Source organism: Dermacentor variabilis, chromosome 8 (assembly GCF_050947875.1).
Source record: "Dermacentor variabilis isolate Ectoservices chromosome 8, ASM5094787v1, whole genome shotgun sequence".
NCBI lineage: Eukaryota > Metazoa > Arthropoda > Arachnida > Ixodida > Ixodidae > Dermacentor > Dermacentor variabilis.
Window position 1 is genome coordinate 52,712,244 of NC_134575.1, and position 21,844 is coordinate 52,734,087.

At 46.1% G+C, this 21,844-nt stretch overlaps 1 protein-coding gene across 1 annotated transcript in view; it reads left to right on the forward strand.

Annotated features, from left to right (window-relative positions):
• The first annotated feature begins 234 nt into the window (after positions 1 to 234).
• LOC142591026 (cytochrome P450 3A5-like) overlaps positions 235 to 21,844 on the forward strand; it is a 54,345-nt gene continuing 32,735 nt past the window's right edge. Inside the window, exons 1-3 of the mRNA XM_075703401.1 lie at positions 235 to 469; positions 6,701 to 6,800; positions 14,981 to 15,033. Of these exons, the coding sequence (XP_075559516.1) occupies positions 390 to 469; positions 6,701 to 6,800; positions 14,981 to 15,033 (233 nt within the window). The 5' untranslated portion in view covers positions 235 to 389. The remainder of the gene's footprint in view (positions 470 to 6,700; positions 6,801 to 14,980; positions 15,034 to 21,844) is intronic.

Consider the following 21,844-nt stretch of genomic DNA (forward strand, 5'->3'; position numbering starts at 1 on the left):
ATTTGAGAATTCTCAATGCGTCAGTGAAGCAATTCGTCGCGTCCTCGAAGTTCGTAATCTTCACTACAAGTACGCTCCAGCGAGAAAGGCGTTTGACCCTGAAACAACGGGTAACGAAAGACCTTGCGATAGCTTGAGATAGGAAAATTCAGCGCAGGCGTTCCTTTGTCGTGCCCGATAGTGCACATGCTCGACGAGCTTTTGCAAGCGGCCGCCGTTGCGCCACCATTACCCGCATAAATAATAAATCGGCTGTTGCAAAAGAACCTCGCCGTGTTCAGCGGTAGCGGCTCAGTTTTCTTGTCGGAACTGTTTCATTCGACGCCGCATCGTGGCTGTCGAGTGCCAGAAAGACCGAGCTCCGAAGCGGATTGTGCGGCCTGTTCGCGATGTTCGAATTTTTCTCGGCTTCGTTCGTCCTCTCAGCGGTCTTCTGCCTGTGCTACGCCGTCGTTCGCTGGTTGATCAGGTGAGAGAACTCGCTTTACAGCGAGCAAGGGTCATATGAACTGCAAGAAACAAACAACCAAACGAAAAACGCGGCATTTGCTCAGCTTTCCATCTCGGACTGATCCCGTAACTATAGCTTCGAAGTTGGGCGTAAACCCCTCCTGTTCTCAAGCGATCCTCGACTCAAAGAAAGAAAAAAAAAAGGAAAGTTCTTCCTCCGCTCAGCCGAGTTGAGCACAGCATCGAACCTCAACTGAAGAAGACATTCCTTTTCTGCAGAATAACTGCGCAGCGTGAATTAAGCGCAGTGACCTCTTCGGTCGAGACGTCGCGCTGGCATGCACTTTCTTGTATCCAAGTTTAGAGCTCAGCGGAGGCAAAGCTTGGAGACATACGTCGAGAATATATTCGTCGAGAATGCATTCGAGAATGCGTCCCCGAGTTTTGCACGATGGGGATCGCATCACCCGCACAGATTTCCACTGCACGCAAGAGGACATGCCATTGCAACGTTGGAAAATGTATAAAGAAAGATGCACAAGCTTTTTTTTTTTTTTCATCGTCGTGTTGCTGCAAGATTAACAGTCGTTACTTACCCGCCGCAGTTGCTAAGTGGCTGTGGCGTAACGTTGCAGACCACCGGGTCATGGGCATGATCAGGGACGCGGCGCGGCGGCATTTACGATCGCGGCCAAATGCAAATGAGCGACTGCATCGTGCATTCGATGCACGTTAAAGAAGCCCAGGCGGTCAAAATTATTCGCCAGTCCGCCCCGCTACGGCTTGCCTCATAATCAGCGCGTGGTTTCGGCGCTTAAAACAGCGGAATTTAATTTTTAGACATCGTTATTCCCACAGTTGGCAACAAGCGAGAGGAACGTGGTCAGAAATCGCAGCATCACCTAAGTGCATTGGTTTTACGTACCAGAAACGTTATAACTAATTGAAACTTTTAACGATTTCGTTTAATTTAAGTGCGTGCAACAAACCGCTCCGCTCCCCCCCTCCGTCTAAGACTTTATTTCAGGGCATTTAAAGGTATGAGCTGGCAAATCTGACTTGATCACTTTGAGTAGCAAGGCAGTCCTGTTCATTAAATTACTGATTCGAGAGGTTAAAGCTTGCGGTCCATAGTTGCTGCGAGCTCTCAGGGGGTTATAATTTAGATTTCTCTCAAGTTGTAGCGGGCTTCCTTTACGCTTAAGTATCAATCGTGCACGACTCAAATATTCTTGCCGGAAAGCCTCAATGGCAAGCCTTACATAAGCAATATGTGAATGAGGAGTACATATAGGATCTCTGGCGTCCTATTTGTAACTTAAATGTAGGCCTAGGTTGAACATTGCTCGTCCACGGCAACTCTGTTTTGTAGTCTTCGTAGTGAAATGACGAAAACATACAAATCACGTTGGTGTTCGTAGGTTTCTGGCTTTTTATGGATAACTTGGAATAATAGATGTCACTACTTGCCACTAGAAATATAATAAATCCATGAAAGTCCATAATGTGCCCCCCCCCCCTCAGAATAGAAGCCCCGATGCCCTAACCCTTAGACTACAGACGCATGCCCGAAGAGGCGGAATAATCTTTTGCAAGCCAGCAGTTGAGGCGCGTAGCGCGCTAGGATCATTCAACCTCCTTCGTCCGGTTGACCTCCTTCCCTTTCTTGTTCTTGTTCTCTCCCTTTCTCAACCCCCTTCGGCACATCGCACAACGGTTAACTTTCATTTACAAAAAGTGAGCGCCCGCATCTTCTATCTGGCGATGAAGAAAGGAGCCACGAGACACATTCGGCCGCAAAAATTCGCTACGCATATCTCGCCGTGCCGTGGCGTGTTTCTACAGCGCCGAACACGTGTGCACGTGTTATTCTGTTGCTGTGCTGTAAAAAATATAAAATCCCAAAGCGTTCCTTGCGCCCGACAAGCGACGCGACGGAGACGGCTGCGGCGTCCGCTCGTCGCCTGCAAGTCGTTCCCCGCGCGGACGCCGATGCGGAGCGACGTCTCCCCGCGGTGTTGCCGATGTACGAGGGCGGCGAAATGCGCGCGAAAACTGGCGCGACGCGTGCTTTTAGCACCTCAAGTTGATCTCGTTTTATTGTAAACCAGAGCAGCTTAGAATATTCCCGAAAGTCTCGAAACGATATAAGCATTCTCAATGCGTCACTGTAGCAATTCCTCGCGTCCTCGAGGTTGGAAATCTTTAATACACTTGCTGCCTCTTGACCTGGCACGTGTCTATCGGTTAGTGCTTTACTGATGTGTATCCTTTTCGGGCTTCGCGCTGTTGACTGGTCGCCCATTGCACTTCGGGGAGACGAGCTAGGAATTCTGAATTTCCAGAACCGGGCGATCGGGCAACAAGAACGGAGCGATCCGTTCGCGCGACGGCGCGTTTCGTCGCTCGAAGCTGTCGCTCGTCGCGGTCGCGCACAAAATCGCTCTCATGTCTGGGTCGGGCTTGACTCTCAAGTACCGCCTTTTTCTGCGAGTTACACTATAGTTTGCTGAGGGACGTGCTCGTGCCGGAAATTTGCAGCGCGTCTCTTGTCGTAGCGCGCGAGCTATTGCTTACAAAGATATCAGCGCGCGGTTGGCTCTGCCGGAATTTATTTCGCGATGTGTTACACAGGAGCAAACAATAATCTAAACGGCAGTGAACGAAAGCCTATTAATGCTGCATTTTAAAGCCGGCCGTTCCATAGGTGTTTAGAAGGAGGAAATAAACTATCAAAAAGAATGGTGCGGCAGGTTTGGTTGCGGTGGCCTCAGGTGGCGGCTCCAAGTCCATGGACTCTGGTGGCACCTTCGGCTTGCCGGACGACCCAGAGTGCGTCTTTCAGCTCCGAACATTTGAAAGCCGCCTCTCAGCGGCGGCGACGTCGACGGAGAAGGTCCCCGGCGGCTTTGGCGTCGGCGAAGGTGTTTAGAAAAGAAATTATTCGCAGACAGGATGATACAAACGTTGCGAGCTGCGATGGCGGTTCTTGATCATTCTGCCTTGCCCGGCTAACGTCATTACGGAATAATTTCATGAGTGTAACTTCACTTATGAAGAAGCTATCTTAAATTCTCATGAAGCCAAATATTTAGACATGTTATTAACAGGCTCTATAGCAAGATCTCGTTTTGAAATTTAGTGTCTAAATTTTAAGGAATTAATTCTTTTTATTTTCTCTTGTAACGTATTTCAACGATTGTCTTTCCATGGGATGCCTTATATAAGCGCGTTATGTGACACCTAAATGAACAGTTGGAAGCAACCCCTCGCGAATTGGTCATCTTGCCATGTTCATCTGTGCTGAAGTTCATATGTCGTATATCTCTTAGGCCTACGTCATTCGACGAGTCTTTCTTATCGTCCCGTGCTGGTATGTTGTCCCCTTCGCGTAAACACAGCTACCATTAGCGTCGTTGACACTGTGGTCGTTGACAAGTGAGCCAGGGTCACTGTGCCGGCACAAGTACGAGCAGTCACACCAGTATAGATGACTGGCATTGACATCGTCGTGGCCACTATGTTGGGGCAATAGCACGTCAAAAATTTGGAGGACGCTTAAGCTTCGCCTTCAAGAGTTGAACGCGATAGCATTCAAAGACCCCTGACTGCTTTTTATGCTTCCCGGCAACTGCAGCTTGTGTACTCGTAACGTTTGCCGGGAAATGATGGCGGCGGACGCTATGCACAAAGGCAAGCTTTCTGGTAGAAACGCGACCTCTTGCTTTGGTTGATCTCCTGTTATTGATTCGAACATTTAATATTTCAGTCTAAGAAGAGCTAACCGAAAATATATGCGCTGTCGGTGCCTGTTTATGATTACATTGGTTTGTGGGTTGTCGTTCTCAAGAAGAGAGAGAGAGAGAGAAAATAATGCAGAGAAATACAGCGAGGTTAACCAGAGGTAGTTCCGGTTGGCTACCCTGCGCAGGGGGAAGGGTTAAGAGGGATAAAAAGAGAAACAGAGTAGAGGAGGGAGATAGAAAGAAAGGGAGACAAGCAGGAACAAAGATCGTTCTCAAAACTCAGAGGAATAACTATGTGAAGAATGAAAGACGAGGTATGAGCAACTTCAGTGGTCGAAGAGTGGTTGTGTGCGCGTGGTTCGGAATTAGGTTCGAAATTCGTTTTTGAACTTTGTGAATTCTTTTTATTCGAAATTCTGACGCCAGATGCCGGACACCTACGCCGGTTTTTCTGCGACAGAGGGCCCGTAACGCTTTCGCGTTAAAAATTGACTCATGGGGTTTTACGTACCAAAACCACTTTCTGATTAGCAGGCACGCCGTAGTGGGGGACTCCGGAAATTTTGGACCACCTGGGATTCTTTAACGTGCACCTAAACCTAAGAACGCGGCTGTTTGCGTATTTTGCCCCCATCGAAATGCTGCCGCCATGGCCGCGATTCGATCCCGCGACCCCGTGCTTAGTACCCCGACACCATAGGCGCTGAGCAACCACGGCGGGTCGCTCTCGCGTTAAAGGGTTTGTTAACGAGAGACGTCACCGCACGATAGCAGAATAGGCGTGTCTTGCGCAGAGCGATAAAGTGATAATACAGTGGAAAACGATCTCCATCAAGTAGAAACTCAGTATTCGCGTGATAATTATTCCGGTGCACTGACATCATGGTAGCTGCCATGGACTGGCACTATAGCACGGCGAGAATCTGCGTCCCTGACGCCACGTGAAAAACTAGCTATACTTTGCATGGGTCAAGCTAATTCGTATAATTGTCCGATTGTGTGGTCATTACTAAGAAAAGTGAAAGGAATAAATGTTTCGTGATAGCTGGAACGAAGCGCATTCCTTGAATTTTTTTTCTGGAAGGTTTTTTCGAATTTATTTCTTTGGTTTAAATGAGGTGGCCTCGAGGTAACCTCACAAGTACGAGGTGACCTCACTAGCACGAGGTGACCTCAAAAGCATACACATGGCCAGAAATGGAGGCTATGAGGCCCCATGTGCTGTAGTGACTTCGGGGTGGAGGACTACAGACGGACTCTTGGAGCAGACGAAGAGGAAACTAAAGGCTTTATACAATATGTACAGCTATAGAAGAAAAGTAGCGTACATGAGGCGGCATAAGCGCACAAGACTAACTGGGCACCTCGTGGCGACTCTCTCATCTAACAATGGGCAGGTCCTGCCTAAAATGCCCTGGTCGACCCATCATCCGGAGGACGAGGCGGGAAGGATGCTGACGTCACCCGCGTCGCATTCCTTCTCGACGCAGGAGAAATATTTCATTGCTGGTTGCTGCTGCGGGGCGCCACCGGGTCCCCCACTTCGACCCCACTGGAAGGTGTCAACAGTTCAATGGACGTTTCAAGGCTCGAACGGTGGCACAGACGCAGGAACATTCGAGGGGGCGAGCAGTCGACGGAAATTTCAAGCGTGCACAAGGGCAACCGCCCCGGAAGAACGCGGTGCGAGCGCCTGTCACCTCGATGACAGGCACGCAGTGTGACACAGCAACGCCTAGCTCCCTTTGCAGGCGGGCTATCACTGGGCGCTGCTTAACTTAACGGGCATCGCGGTTCAAAACAAGTTGACTGTCGTGAAGGAACGCCACATCGATTATGATTTGATTTATATATAAAAATATAGCCATTTGATTACGTATTCGGCAAATTTGTGTTCTGTTGTATTAAATCTCCGTATGGTATTGACACCCCCTGTGGTTGCTCAGTGGCTTTGGTGTTGGGCTGCTGAGCAGGAGGTCGCGGGAACGAATACCGGCCACGGCGGTCGCATTTTGGTGGGGGCGAAATGCGAAAACACCCGCGTACTTAGATTTAGGTGCACGTTAAAGAACCCCGGGTGGTCCCAATTTCCGCAGTCTCCCACTACCGCGTGCCTCATAATCAGAAAGTGGTTTTGGCACTTGAAACCCCATAATGTAATTCTTAATTTTTCGCCTTATCCGAAAAGCTCCTACTTTCGGTGATATCGGTCGTGTTCACATGTACGACGCTTGTGTAGCGTCCACAATGGATGCGCGTTAGAAAATACCAAAATAATTAGGAATTCCGTACCACTGCGTGCTTCGTGTTCCAGTCATGGTTTTAGCTGTGAAACCCAATACTTTATTTTAATTTTAGCTTTTACGTGCGTGGGTGTGAGTGCGTTCATAAATTCAGGCAGTTGAAGAAAGGATAGCGGCTTTGCGAAGTGCCGCCATTATACTTTTTTTCTTTACTGCATAATACGCATTACATGTACAAAACATGCACTCTGACATTCGCAGTGAGCGCAAGAAATGTTTCGACGCCTTCGACGGCACAGGGATTCCGGGACCACCGCTCCGTAATCTTGTCAATGGCAACGCAGACGAGTTCATGAATCCGGTGAGTGAAACTGTGGCCTCCGAGCACGGTGCTACACGGAGGTCTGTAGGAACGAACGTCTTAAGCCTCGCAACAGGCGACAAGCTGCCACCTCACCATCCCCGTTTTTCAAAACCATGAATGTGCATTGAACACACGGGCACTGATATTTACGAAGATTAAACTACTGGCCCTGTTATGGGACACTGTTCTGCGCCAGTACCACGTTTCCAAAAAACAGCTGCGCTCACCAGAAATGTACTTCTCTTGCCTTCCTTTTTTTGTTAAACTCGGAGTATCGGCAGTAAGGCAGTATCCCAAAATAAATTTGTACAAAAGCATGAACTCTGCACACTGCATCATGAAGCATCCCAGTATCGGAAAACTTGCATTCTGCGCGCTAGTTTTTTTTTTTTCTGTAGTGTGATAAAACATTCATTTCTTTTACGTATTGTGCCATCGGGCTCTCGCAGCAATTAACACACTGACGCGTCAGTTAGGAATCAATGTTTTCCGTAGGTAAAAGTGAGCATGTATTTGTTGTCGCTTCAGGTATGACTGTTCATTCTTTTGCGCACAAATCGCATTCAATATTTCCGTTACGTATTTCATGTGCGTTTCATTTTTTTGTGTATGTATCCACTTTGTGTACCATGTTTACCCTGTGTGCTTGAGTGTTTTGTCCACTGGGAACGGGCCGGGGAAAGGGACTGACACTCAGGCATCCCTGAATTTTTGTCAGCCTCTTTGACAGAGATTCTTTGTATTTTTTTCTGTCAAAATAAACATTCGTTCATTCTAAGTCGGACAGACAGAAAAGTAAACACGGTATAAATAAATACCAAGCGGCTTAGAGCAATATGAGAAGAAAAAAAGAAACATGTGGGCAGGCCCAACGCCCATGTTTATACAATGAACGTGCAACGCAATCCATGCTAAGCGAATCTTTCATGCAGCGCTTTTGTTTTAAATACACGCTGCGCAACTAACGACGATGCGTCCGGCTGTGTTTACTTTCACTGAGTGCCACGTGCAGCCTCATGCAGTGTTATGTTTATGCACCGCAAAGGTCAGAAACTTTTTTCTCACGCAATCTTTGCGATTGTGCCTTACAGTGCTCACAAGCAATGGGGAAATTAAAATACCAAGTCTAGAGGGTCCATGAAGTGAGAAGTTTGCGGGTCGATGTCGTGAGAAGACAGGCGATGTGCAATGCTCGACGAAGAAAGAACGCTTCTGGTTCACGTATGCACAAGAATGCGTGGCGTATGCCTAATTGCATTAAGGAATCCTGCAACTCTCTCAGTACAGTCGCAGGAACCCGTTCTGGGGCAGCAGCCACGAATGGGGCGCCCACCGAACGGCTCATGCCCAATAGCTAAATAGAGCAATCCATTGGATGCAATGCGCTATTTTATTAAGAGGTAACGCCAAGAAGAAACAGGTCAACCAAGAGGCAGTAAGAGTAAAAACAGACAAATGCAGGCTGGTACTTGCAAACAAATATGCAGCCCTAGAGCAGAGAGATTAAGATGACATAGAATGTAACGCATGAAACCGTTACTAGGTTGGCTTCAGAGGCAGCAATTGAAGTGGGAGGCCAGGTACCAAGGCAACAAATAGGCAAGCTCTCCCAAGTAACAAAGGACCTAATAAAGAAACGACAAAGAATGAAAGTGTACAACTCAAGAGAAAAGATAGAATTCGCAGAACTGTCAAAACTGATTAACAAGGCGAAACCAAGGGATATACGAAATTATAACGTGAGAAAAGACTTAAGGAGCCGTAAAAAATGGGTGCAGCCTGAAATCATTGAGAAGGAAACCTGGCATAAGGCAAACCATGATGTACCCACTGAAAGGTAAGCAGGGTAATATCATCAGCAATCTCGAAGGTATAGTAGCAGCAGCGGAAGAATTATACACTGACCTGTACAGCACGCAGAGGAGTCAGAATGCCTCCAATCGAAGCAGTAATGAACAGGATACTGAAACGCCTCCTATAGCTACCGATTAGGTCACAAGGGCCTTGCAAGACATGAAACGGGGAAGAGCGGAAGTAGAAGATCGAAAAACAGTCGATTTAATCGAAGATGCAGGAGACATATTGCTTGGAAAACTGGCGGATCTCTATACCAAGTGTCTATTGACTGCAAGGGTCTGAGAAAACTGGAAGAATGCAAACATTATACTGATTCACAACGAGGGAGACGTTAAAGAATTGAAAAATTATAGGCGGGTTAGCCCACTCCTATTATTATATAATATATTCACCAAGATAATTTGCAAGAAAATAAGGGCAACACTGGACTTTAGTCAACCAAGAGAACAGGCTGGCTTCGGGAAGGGATACTCTACAATAGATTACATCCATGTCATTAATCAGGTAATCGAGAAATCCGCAGAGTACAATCAGCCTCTCTATATGGCTTTCATTTGATTCAGTAGAGATACCAGCAGCCATAGAGGCATTACATAATCAAGGAATAGAGACCGCCTACGTAAATATCTTCGAAAATATCTACAGAGACTCCGCAGCCACCTTAATTCTGCACTAGAAAAGTAATTAAATACCTATCAAGAAAGGCGTCATACAAGGAGACGCAATCTCTCCGTACTTGGAATCTCTCCGTACTAGACGCAATCTCTCCGTACTGCGTACTTGGAAGAAGTATTCAAGCTATTAAACTGGGAAGACTTGGGAGTAAGGATCGATGGCGGATCAGCAACCTTCTGTTTGCCGATGACATTGTTCTGTTCAGCAACACTGCAGACGGGTTACAACAAATGAATGAGGACCTTAACAAAGAGAGTGCAAGAGTGCGTTTGAACATCAATATGCAGAATACAAAGATAATCATGAATATCAGGGTAAGGGAACAAGGGTTTAGGATCGCCAATCAGCCTCTAGAGTCTGTGAAGGAGTACGTTTACCTAGGTCAATTAATCGCAAGGAACCCTGATCATGAGAATAAAATTCATAGAATAAAAATGAGTTGCATCGCGTACGGCATACATTAGAGAGGTTTAGCTTGTCCGGTATTCCGGTAAACGTAGGCGGACGCCCCCATCCGCCTGCGTATGGGGCGTCGTGACGGAGGCGTAAACGTGAGCGGTCTGCATGGTGCAGCCACGTGGCGGCGCAGAGATCAAAGAGACGAAAACAGCTAATATGCATTAACCGAGCGTAATGCAGATACTGCTGGTGTAAATTTTCGGCACTGGCGTAATCCTGTTGCTGCCAAAAATTTACACCCGTAGCAAAGTAAAATTGACTTGGTTACTGCAATATTAGCTGTTTGTTTGTTTGAGCTCTGCGCCACCAGGTGGCTGCACCATGCAGAGCATTCACGTTTACGCCTCCGCCCCACGCCCCATACGCCTGCGTTTACCCGAATACCGGACAAGCTGAACCTCTCTACTGCCAACTCTTGACCGGAAGCTTACCATTATCATTGAAAAGGAAGATGAACAATCGGTGCACTTTACTGGTGCTGACATATGGGGCACAGACTTGGAGGCCGACAAAGAAGCTTGAGAATAAGTCAAGGACCGCGCAAAGAGCGATGGAACGAAGAATGCTGGGCATAACGTTAAGAGACAGAAAGAGAGCGGGTTGGATCAGAGAGCAAACGGGTATAGCTGATATTCTAATTGACATTAAGAGCAGAAAATGGAACTGGGCAGCTCATGTAATGCGCAGGTTAGATAACCGTTGGACCAATAGGGTTACATAGCCATGACATTGACACGTGTCACCGGATCCCAACGCGTAAGCCAGGCTAGGCCAATATCTTGGTTCGCTTTGGTCGGAGCGATAAGCGTCATGCGTTTCTTGCTAAGGCGAGGAAGTAAAAGGTAACAAATGACCAGCTCCGCTTATCCCGGACCGACACCGTTTATGTGAACGATCACCTTACGCAGACTAATGTTGAATTCCAATGGCGGAGTCGGAGCAGCTGACGGACTCCGCGAGCGAGCACTCGACTCTGGCGCAGAGCAACGCCTCCAGATCCGCGAGTGGAACACAACCTGCGCCGCCGGAGCAAGGCGGAAGCGGAAGTTCTATCACCGAGTTACCCAGGATACCTTGCGTGTTGTCATTTCATTCCGCTGTTTGCTCCCAGCACCGCTGCACCGGTCACTTGTCTCTTCAGCGCCGTTCACCTGTTATTTTTTTAAAAGTGCGGAATGGATATCTCGCCAAGCGTGCAGCAGCTTTTGCTTCCTCGCGAGTCATGATCGGTGGCGCCTCCTAGCAGACAAACGTGGTAAAGGAAATACGTCGCGCAGAGTTCCGGTCCACTCCGCCGATTTTGGCGGAGCATGTTTTTCTGCTCCACGGACTGACTCCCGTTCTGAATCCCCTCCGACTCTTTCATTGGAACGCCTTACTCCCGCCCTCATTCTGCCATTTGAACAAACTTGCTCCGAAACGAGCAGAAAAACTTGCTCCGACTACGCCACTGGAATTCAACATAACAAACACCTGCTTGGTGCCGCTATTGCCCGCAAGAAAGAAGTGGTATGGAAGTTTGTCTGGACGAGCGGGGGCAAGGGTTTTCGCGCGGAAAGAGGAACCACATATACCCTGTTAGCATTCAAGACCTGGCTGATCTGGTGAAGTTGACTAGATAATAACATTGCTTTTGCAGCATGCTCATCATTCCTGACTTATCATGATGTTTTTCCACCTGCATGCCTGTACTAGATACAAAACTGATCATTTTAATTCTAGCTTCTAAAGTACCAGCAAAATATATTTTTCGGCTTTTCATTGAAATGTGCGTAGCATGAAAAACAAGCGTGACGATCTTGATTTATTTCTAGGGTCGCTGTCGGCGGAGTTTGATGTTGCGCTTTTTTCTGAAACGTGGTTCGGCACTGATGGTGGCGAGTGTTGCTTCGATGACTATACTCACAATGGTTTATCAAGGCCCCATGGAAGAGGGGGTGGCCTTGCTGTGTATGTTAAAAATGTCATTCGCACTCTGTGGTTAGCGATGTTCCAGTCACAAATCCCAACCTTGAGTGCTTAGCTATATCCTTGCAGAATATAATCGTTGTTGCTATGTATAGACCCCCTTGGGGTAACAAATCGCAATTTTTTGAGTTCTTGGAAAGCCTTTTTACTTTCCTCGGCTCTACTAAACTACCTTTCAATTTAATGGGTGATGTAAATATAGACCTATTATCAGATGATTCTCATTCGAGGGTATTGCAGAGCCTCATTTCTTCTTACGCATGTATAAACTATACCACTTTGCCTACTAGAATAACTTGAAACACGGCTACCTTATTAGATATCTGTATCTCAAATGTGCAGCCTACACACACTGAATCTGGTCAGTTATCCTTAGATATTAGTGAACATTTGCCGATATCCTCTTTTATACCTCTCAGATTAAACCGACTAACATATACCGTTACGCATATGACCAGAGACTTCAATGATGTTGCTCTCAACGAGTTTCATAACCTAATGGAAGGTACTAAGGGGAATGTATATACCAGATATCTGAAGTTAATACAGCATATTCTGAATTTATTCATATATTCTTAGCTCAATGTAACGCAACATTCTCACAAATAGAGAGAAAAATAATGTTAAGAAGTTTAAGAAGCCTTGGATGAACAAATCACTTTACGCAAGGATAAGAAAGAAAAATGTATCATGAGCTTCTCCATCGCAGAGATCTACCTATGCTTTCTCAAATTAAACAATTTAGTAATAAACTTAAAGATTTTAAGAAAGCTAAATGTAATTACTACATAAGCCATTTTTCTCGTATTCAATATGATAGTCGTAAAGTTTGATGAGAGGGTAATAATTTGACAAATAAAAGAAAATGCGCACAACTTAGTGAAATAATCACAGCTAATGGTAACTTAACTGGCCGTGACCTATCAAACGCCCTGAATTACTACTTCATAAATGTCGGTTCAACAAATCTTGTTACGCAAACTCCGGTTGATAGTTTTATGGGCCTCACCACTCCATTACTGAATTCTACAGCCACCCTAGACAAACTGGATAAGCGCCCAATGTCAGAAAACAAGATCCTTGGAACCTGGCCTACGCGAACATCAGCGCGGTCTGCTATGAAGGCGCTGCTGCGATACTTGAAAGACACGGGACTTTCTGATAAATTGTGAATGTACACTGTGTGACGTAGGACTATACGGTGACACTGCGTAAGACTAGGAACGCCTTTGCGGGCTGCGTGACAGTGCCCACAGAGACAGTTCGTGTGTACGTGCGTGTGTGTGTTTAGGTTTTTCTTTTTTTTTATCCTTCTCTCCCTCACCTATTGCGTCCCCTTGCCCCTCCCCCAGCAGAGGGTAGCCAACCGAAGATAATCTCGGGTTAACCTCCCTGTCTTTCCTTTGCCTTTCTCTCTCTCTCTCTCTCTATAGCACTCGCACCAACAACCCCTCAAGAAGCAGCTACATTAATTTTTCTTTAAAAAATGATGTACACGCTGGATACGACGATATAAGAGTAATTCTCCTAAAGTATGTATGCACCGTTACATGCGACGTCTTGTCATACATTATAAACCTTATGTTGTCAACAGGTGTATTTCCGGACAAAATAAAATTGGGTCGAGTGATTCCAATATATAAATAAATAACTGTCTAATAAATAAACTGTCTAATTACCATCCTATTTCGGTATTACCTGTCCTATCAAAAATTTTTGATAGCGTTATTAAATCTAGGATGGGCAACTTTCTTAGGCTTGCATAAAATTCATGCATAAAAATTCATCCGTATGGGCCTCATTAGAATCGCATAACAGAAAATGAGCCAGTGGCACACAAAGAACAAAGCAACGCGTTACAACCTCATGCTATGTAATGAAGGCCAAGAAATACTAAAATCCGCGCAACATGCGAGGATCCCTTCATTAGCCATCGCCTACACACGTGACACCTAGATAGCGCAATACCTCGCTCGACGAAGCAATGCATGGCACATTCACACATGGGACAATCACAAAAACTGCATATTCGTTAACGACGCGATAATAGGTTGATTTTGGGAAGATAAGACGACAGTGAACGTGCATTTTCTTTTTCGTGCAGTGATTCCCTAGCTTGATCGTCCGCGGGGTGTCAGGGATTTCAACGTTCTTTTTTTTTTCGTATATAGGCCTCATTGCTTCAGTGCAACGGCGACACCTGACAAGTCCAATTGTTATATCCTTTAACATATAATTTATACCGTCAAACGATTACCTAGTGCCTAGTATACGCCATCCAAATCTCATGAAATCCCTGCAAGTTTATGGCAGCGACACCATTTGTCGTTTATGTTGGCGGCTTGTCTCGCTTACGAAGCCTTTTCTTTCAAAATCTTTCAGAATACTCCTTTCCCAAGAACGAAATTTGGCACATTACCTTCTACTGTACAACGTACAGGCTACAGGTGCTCCGACACACCCTGCCCACTGTTTTGAATAAATTGTTGTCAAGGGGTATAATTCCGGAAACATGTTCACTAGTTGACATGAGAAGTGCAATAATTCTCTAATATCTTCTTTTTGAAAGTCGCGTTTATGTATTTTTTCTTATCTTGCTGCGATGTATCCTGTGTAATTTAGTCTTGCTGCTTCGAATTTCTGTGTTTCTTTTTTCGACTAATATGCTGTGTTTTTTCTGTTCTTGTGCTTTGTTCCCAAATTCAAGTATATACGAGATGTTTTTGCCCTTGTTAAATAGCCAGGACAATACCATGTCATTTACACTTTGCGTTTTTGCTGTATGCCTTGTACAGGAGGGCTCGGGCGTCCTTCAAGTGATTGCGTTCACCTTTTGCACGGGTCTACCCGCATCCTTAATTTTGAGCGATGTAAATAAACTCCACTTTGACTTTGGGCTTATGCTAAGAGTTATGGCAAGAGTAACTTATTAATAATGGTGAAATCCTTTTTTGTTCTTAAGTGTCGCTTTAAATAGGAGACGGGAAATCACTAGTACTCTTCATTCTGTTCCAGTGACTAAAGAGATAGCAAAAAAAAAAAAGAAAAACGAAATATAAAGCTTGTGTGCGTTACATGTAACTTCATAAAATTGAGCAACTGATTACAATTTTCAAAAGCATGATGCAAGTGATATCTTTTTTTTTTTAGAAGTCGGCACCTTCTGCATAGTACCGTAAGAACAGAAAACATACTCTGAAATTCTTCTGTCATTTCAGAGTCAGATTGAAAGCATTGGACGGTGGCTGAAAGAATATGGTGATGTTTTCGGGTGAGTACAATTTAAGCTCTACACGATCTTATTTTTTTTTTCCATGAAATATATGGAAAGATAAACAATTGAGGAGCTCTTTTTCACTTCCAAAACGCAATTTCAAATCAATCTGACAAAGCTTTATAGGCAATTTCCTGTATATGCGGCTGTTGAACAAGTCAAAAGCAAACAAATCGTAAATTCAAGATAAAGGAAAAGGCTCGATACAGCAACGTGGCTTCACACTTCCCCTCACATATGCGAGTCAGAATCACTGCCAATACGAGTTATCAGTTATCCCCAATGTTACAAATGATCCGTACCTATAAATTGTACAATGAAGAATCCACCAACTCAACAGGTTGCTTCCGGCTTCGTTGTATCTCAGTGGTCGCTTCTTCTTGCAGCGCTTCGACGTCAAATCGCGATCAATGTGACGCTAACGCCCTTTCGCGTGTGCTCGTGTTACACGTTCTCGTACCTACTATGTTCAGATCCCGCGGTTTCGCGACAGATGTATTCGAATGTTTTCAATCTATTGGCGTATGCCGTTCGAGGTGAGTCATTAACTCTGAACCCGAAGCAGGCTAGCGTTCTCAGCACATGCCGTATTGATATGCATTTAGTTCGTTGATTGGCTCGTTGACCCGCTAAGTGATCAGTCAATTTATCTTTTGAATACCCATTCCCATTACTTGTGTAAATAAACCATTCGAATATGGAATACGCTTCGAGGCGCACCTAAACCTTAGCACAGAAATGCTTTCTTAACATCCTGTGGGGGCGCGCTTTCTTCAAGTGCCCCGCATAATTATGTCATACATTACTGACTCACCCGTCAGTGCTAGAACCTGCGAGTGACCAACTGTCCCAGCGGGTATCGAACCTGGGACATCGAGCTCAGCAGCGCCACCCCATAATGTGAAAGCTACCACTGTGGGTGAATACGCCATGTGAGGAGCTCACCTGCAAAACTTGTTTGTTGCATGCGCTTCTCCTGTGTCTTCTACTGCAAGGCCACTGCATATTTAACAAGCTCACGCACCGGTCAAGTAATCAGCGCCTGCAGTTCGCGCAAGTTCAATAGGAACAACGGTGTATGCCTACGCTTTCTCGCTGTTATATGTTATGCGCATGCGTGCCGTGTCAACGCCATGCTTACGAGCGCACTGCAGCGCATACGTTGAACATATTTCTCTGAGGCAAGGCAGGAGGCTGCGCAAACAGCAAAAAATATTGAAAAGAAGTGGTTCTGAAAAAAAAAAGGGAATCTCGTGTTGTCTGCGGATGGCATCTGTTGAGCGCTAGTCATAGCAATGTCGTAACTACCCGCCGTGGTTGCTCAGTGGCTATGGTGCTAGGCTGCTGAGCACAAGGTCACGCGATCGAATCCCGGCCACGGCGGCCGCACTTCGATGGCGGTGAAATGAGAAAACACCCGTGTACTTAGATTTAGGTGCACGTTAAAGAACCCCAGATGGTCGAAATTTCCGGAGTTTTCCACTACGGCGTGCCTCATAATCAGAAAGTGGTTTTGGCTCGTAAAACCCCATAATCTAATCTCTAATGTTGTAACTAGAGAATATGGTAACCACCGGGACTTTCACGGCTATGGAGTCAAGGGCTTCAGCCCTTATACCAGCACACAGCGTGGGACGAGTGTGCGCAAAATGGGTAGATTTGTGAATTCACGGATACACGTAAATGTAGTGGTCCTAAAAACAAGCAAGAATATATTTCGTTCCCTGCCTCTCTCTTTATTTTTGTAAACTATTCGAATGAGCTCCTTTTGAAAACGCCAAGCTTTATCACTAGGTACCACCGGGTACCACGAGGTAAAGCATTTCGCATTCAGGCAGCGCACCTGCAAACCGTGTCTTGACACATAAAGTCTTTCAAAGTTTTCTCTTTTAGGCGTAAATTGGGGCCGCTTCGCACGCTGCTAGAAATAAAAATGCACTCGTTTCGTATGTGACGCGAGCGCTGCAAGTGCCGACATATCGCTTGGGCTTCTCTAAAAACGTGCACAACATCCAATGTACGGGTATGTATATAAACGCTCGAGTGAAACCGCATTTTAAGTATTCAGAGACATGGCCATGTTGCAGCTGCGGTCTCCCGCATTCCGTTAACCGAGAGCAACACAGCAATTTGTGCAGACGCGGGCTACGATGTAGAATCATCACAGTGCAATATATTTTCCCTGTGCAAAATTACGAGTGCGCTTTGTGCTTTCCTGCGGTTTGCATAGATCGTGCATTCCGTGCGCGAGATTGCCAGTTACCAGCCTACTAAAGGCTTTCCCTTTCTTCTCAAATATATATAGGTTTTTACCAAACAAATACTGATAATAATGAGCAGCATAGCCTCGAGATCTCGTCGACGGAGCCACTGTTCTTTTAGCTAAAGAGAGAGGAACTTCATTAGTGAGGCAGACAAATAGTAAAACAGCACACTATGTCGCGATGCGGGGATTCACTTGTAATTCTTTTCACCACGTGACTTTTCTACTATGCAAATTGTTAACACAGTGTTCGTTCGACCGAACCCGTCAGGACGGGTAGTCCGAGCCTTACCGCCGCGTAGCGAGCCCTCTGGACGGCCCTGAGTCAATGAAATCGAGCTGCTGATGTAATGCGCTGGTAAATGCGCAACGGTGAGACATATCTATAGCGCTTGATTCAGACAATGTAAAACAGAATAAGCAGTGCTCCCAAAAGGTTCCACTGTTCAAAAAAAACCATTCGTGTGTCAGAAAAGTTCGTAAGAGCACGCGACGGCCATTTAGAATCAAGATCGTTCAAACAGCCACGAGAACCAGCCACTGGCAAAGCTGCTTTCGCGAACGAAGAGCCCGGTGAATTCGATCCTGCTTCCGAACAGGTTTTGAGGAAATTCAGTCGCTAAACGCCACACATACACTCGCGTTAACTGTGGGTAAAAAAATGTGACATTACCCATCGAGACTTGCCGTGGATCTCGCACCAAGACTACACCAACCGTCTACTGCGTTCGAGCAACAATGAATCGTCGTATGCGCGTTTTCCCTCAGAAATATGGATTAAGTTCCTTGACCTTATAAATTCTCATTAGTGCACATTTGTTCCTAAATTTACTCCTATCATTCAGCTCACAGCAAGCGGCTTTCGGGCTTTTCCTAATTACGGCAGAATTCCTAGTAAATCCGTAAGCGAGAGCTCTAACCTAATAGCTTGACATTTTGCATGCAGAGTACATAAGACGCGCACGTGTTCTTTTTATTATTTCTTCCTCTCTATCGCAAAACTTCGGAAATCATTACGTCCAGCTGACAGCTCCAGTAATGACCCCGGGGCAGGCTTCTTAGAAGCAGAGCAAGAAAATTGAAAAGTGCCCCAAACAAAGCAACGGGATAAAAAAAGGGGGGGGCAAGCAGTTGCAGGCGTGCTTTCATGCAAGCACGAGAGCCCCCGCTTATCTTGTTACGGCGCGATCGCGTGTTTGGAGGCCAGCAGCCTTCGTTTCTTGGGATAACAACAGACAAGACTCCCACGACACGAAGGCGGGGTGATTCCCGTAAATCTAATAAAGACCCCGACAGTAGCATAAAGAGGCTTCCCGCGCTGCGTTTTAACGAGAGACGTGCCCGCGACGAGGAAACAAGCGAAAGAAATCAGAAAGAAGGGTCGTTTATCCCCAGAGTATATAGCCTTAGGCGAGTTGGCGGTAGAGCCCGGAAAGAAGTATGCGCAGCAGCTTGGTGCAAAATACAAGAGGTCACCAAGGGCTGAGTAGTTTCTTTTGTGCTTTCTTTTCTGACGATGCTTACGAGAAAGCATGACTCGGTGCAGAAAAAAAAAAGAAATATATACGCGTCGCATACCCGTACTAAGCGCGAGCGACCGTGCGAAGACGAGAGAGAGAGTGGACAAGCGAAAGCTGAACATGCTAACAATCGTTGGACGTTATTACCCGATGGACAACCATGTATGCGTAGAATACATAGGATGTGGCAAGCGACAAGAGAAAAAAAAATGGAAAACGAAGAAGAACGATAACATATTCGCGAAATAAAAATAAAAGGTGCAAACGCGGGTCAAGCAGCGCGCTTCACTTTCGCTCTCTTACATGTAATAAGTCGTTTTGAAATATAGGTACTGATGGCGTGATTATGCACGCGTCGCGTGCGTAAGACATTCCCTAAAAAAATCTGCACGCAAGGCGTAAGGACATCTTTGAAAAAGCTTTACAAAGCCTTGGCCCGACAGTAGTTCCTCAGTAGCGAGAATGGCTCCGTATTGCTCTAAACGTGACCGAACGTAGCTGTAAGTAAACGTATTTTTTTACAAATGGGAAGTGAAAGCCGAAGAATATAAGTGGAGGCGCGATAAACCAACACGCAGCAACCACTCTGATAGGCAGGGGGGCGCGCAAGAAGAGTCAAATGAGCTATTAAATGCTGTCGCAGTTACAAAAAAAAATGAAAAAAAAATGTGTCAGCCTAAGTCAGCTACGCAAACAGAGTTCTCCGGCTATATGCCCAAATAAAAGTTTTTTTTTAAATTTGAACTGGGACACGTTGCCTATGCTAATAGCCCTTTTCATAAACATGCAGCGCCGCGCTACCACCTGGTGGCGTCTCTTGGCGAGAGGGTGCGCCGGCCAGCTGCTGTCCGCGCGAATGCGAAGGCATCGCGAAAATTTTTGCTTTTCTTTTTGAGGTGGGCAGGGGAGGGGGTAGTACTGAGTTATCTTTCGTGGTTGTACGCTGCCAGTTCCTAGTATGCGTACTGAGGAATCTCCGGCGACCATTTTACGATTATTTTACTTGCCTAAGCATGTCGCAGAAGAAAGGAAGAAAGTTGGCAGGCAATCATAGTGTGTGGCTGGCAAAATGTTAGATAGGCAACAACAAGAGAGAGAGAGAGAGAAAACAAGGGTAGGAAAGGCAGGGATGTCAACCAGAACAGCATCCGGTTTGCTACCCTACACTGGGGGTGGGGGAAAGGGGAATAGAAAGAAGAAGAAAGGGGGAGAGTAAGCACAGAGTACGTGTGGGAGGGACACCGTACACAAGGACACCATAAACGTTCTCTTAAGCCCGTGCACTTCAAGTACTGCACTAGTGCACAAATCGCTTTTCGAGCCAGTGATGGGTGTGGCCACGGTCCGAGTATCTTTGACTCGGTGAACGGTCTCGAGTCCAGTCTGCGTAAAGTTGCCCGCAGAGAGAGGCGTTGCACATTGTAGCGAGGGCAGGTACACAATAGGTGCTCGATGGTCTCCTCGCACTCACAGGAGTCGCACATCGGGCTCTCGGCCATTCCCATACGGTAGGAGCATGCGTTCGTGAACGCCACTCCCAGCCACAAGCGACACAACAAGGTTGCTTCGCCGCAGGAAGAGAGACGTAGTCTCATAAAGCTTCTACAGCTTTGTCACATCACCGTGGTGCAACGTGGTGAAGCGTACACATGTCTATTTGGGAAAAATAATTGCGGACAGTCAATCTTGCACGGGAACGCCCCACGGCACTCACTGGCACCTTCAATTCATGAACTGCAACTGAGATCCTACGCCACCTGCTTAATCGTAATCTCACGCCCTGAGGCCTGCGTTAGCGGGTACCATATTTATCTTCACGTTCTAAACGATCTCACAACAATACACATCTGTATTGCAGTAAAGCTTTGATCAACCATTATGAAACTCACAAAAACGCAGAAAAAGTATGTTCCGCTAAACTGCTAATTTGTCTTCGCTAGCGCCGCTCGCATGCATCCTCGAGGACATATTGGAAGCAAATTTCGAAAGCCATACTCTTCTTAATTCCAGACGACCTAAGTGATAGAGCAGGCGTGTTTTAAGGAATAGTTAGACCTATGAAACCATCGGCACTCACTATAGCCAGTATTATTTTTAAACTGAATTTGCCTTCCTCTGCGCTCCTGACAGATGGTAACGTTTAAAACATGCCTCTACCATAACTTGTGCCATCTGCAATACGGCAGGAAAGAGCATTCTGGATTCTTGCGCGACTTGAAAATAAAAATTTACAAATTTTCTGCCGCACCAAATGCGCTATAACTTGCCATACTGCTGTAGGACAATGTGGTTTAAAATACAGGGTGTTATTCAAGTTCGAACAATCAGTGTCATGTTCCCTTACTACCTACCAGATCATGCGACGGCTTTTGATGACTCAGCGATGAAACCTTAAGCTTCGACGTGCATGCTGTGAGATTTTTTTCATCGTTTTGTACACCATGCTCCAATTGCCCGTTCCCTGAGTACCGAGTTTGTGCACCAGCTTGGCACAGCTGAGCTGCCTCAACTGAACACAGTCGGTAAAATAATGGCATAACGTGGCATTGCTTTGACGATAACTTCGTTACGCATAAAGATTACTTGGTGCTATCTCCTATCCCAAACAGCACCGCAGCCCTGAGGGACACTGTAGTGGACGACTTACGGTTTAATGCTGACCGCCACGGAGTTCTCTAACATTTGAATATGTTTAAGCGCAGGAACCTTTCTGAGATTTTAGCCGAATCGAAATGAAGCCTCCGCCGTTGCTGCCGGAAACCGACCCCGCGACCTCGTGGTCCATAGCGGAATGCTATAGCCACTGAGACACGACGGCGCTTATCGAAAAAAAAAAAAGAGGTTGGAGCGTTACCACTCCATGTTGACGCCATACCCGATGAGAATTTCTAGCACACCGGTGCTTATTTCTCTTGGCAACGTTACGCTTGCCGATGCGCTGCGAATAATTGTGTGGCATGTTTATTTTGGCGCTTTATGAAAAGTACACTCGGGCCAAAGCACTCGCCAGCGTGCCTCTGGAAGG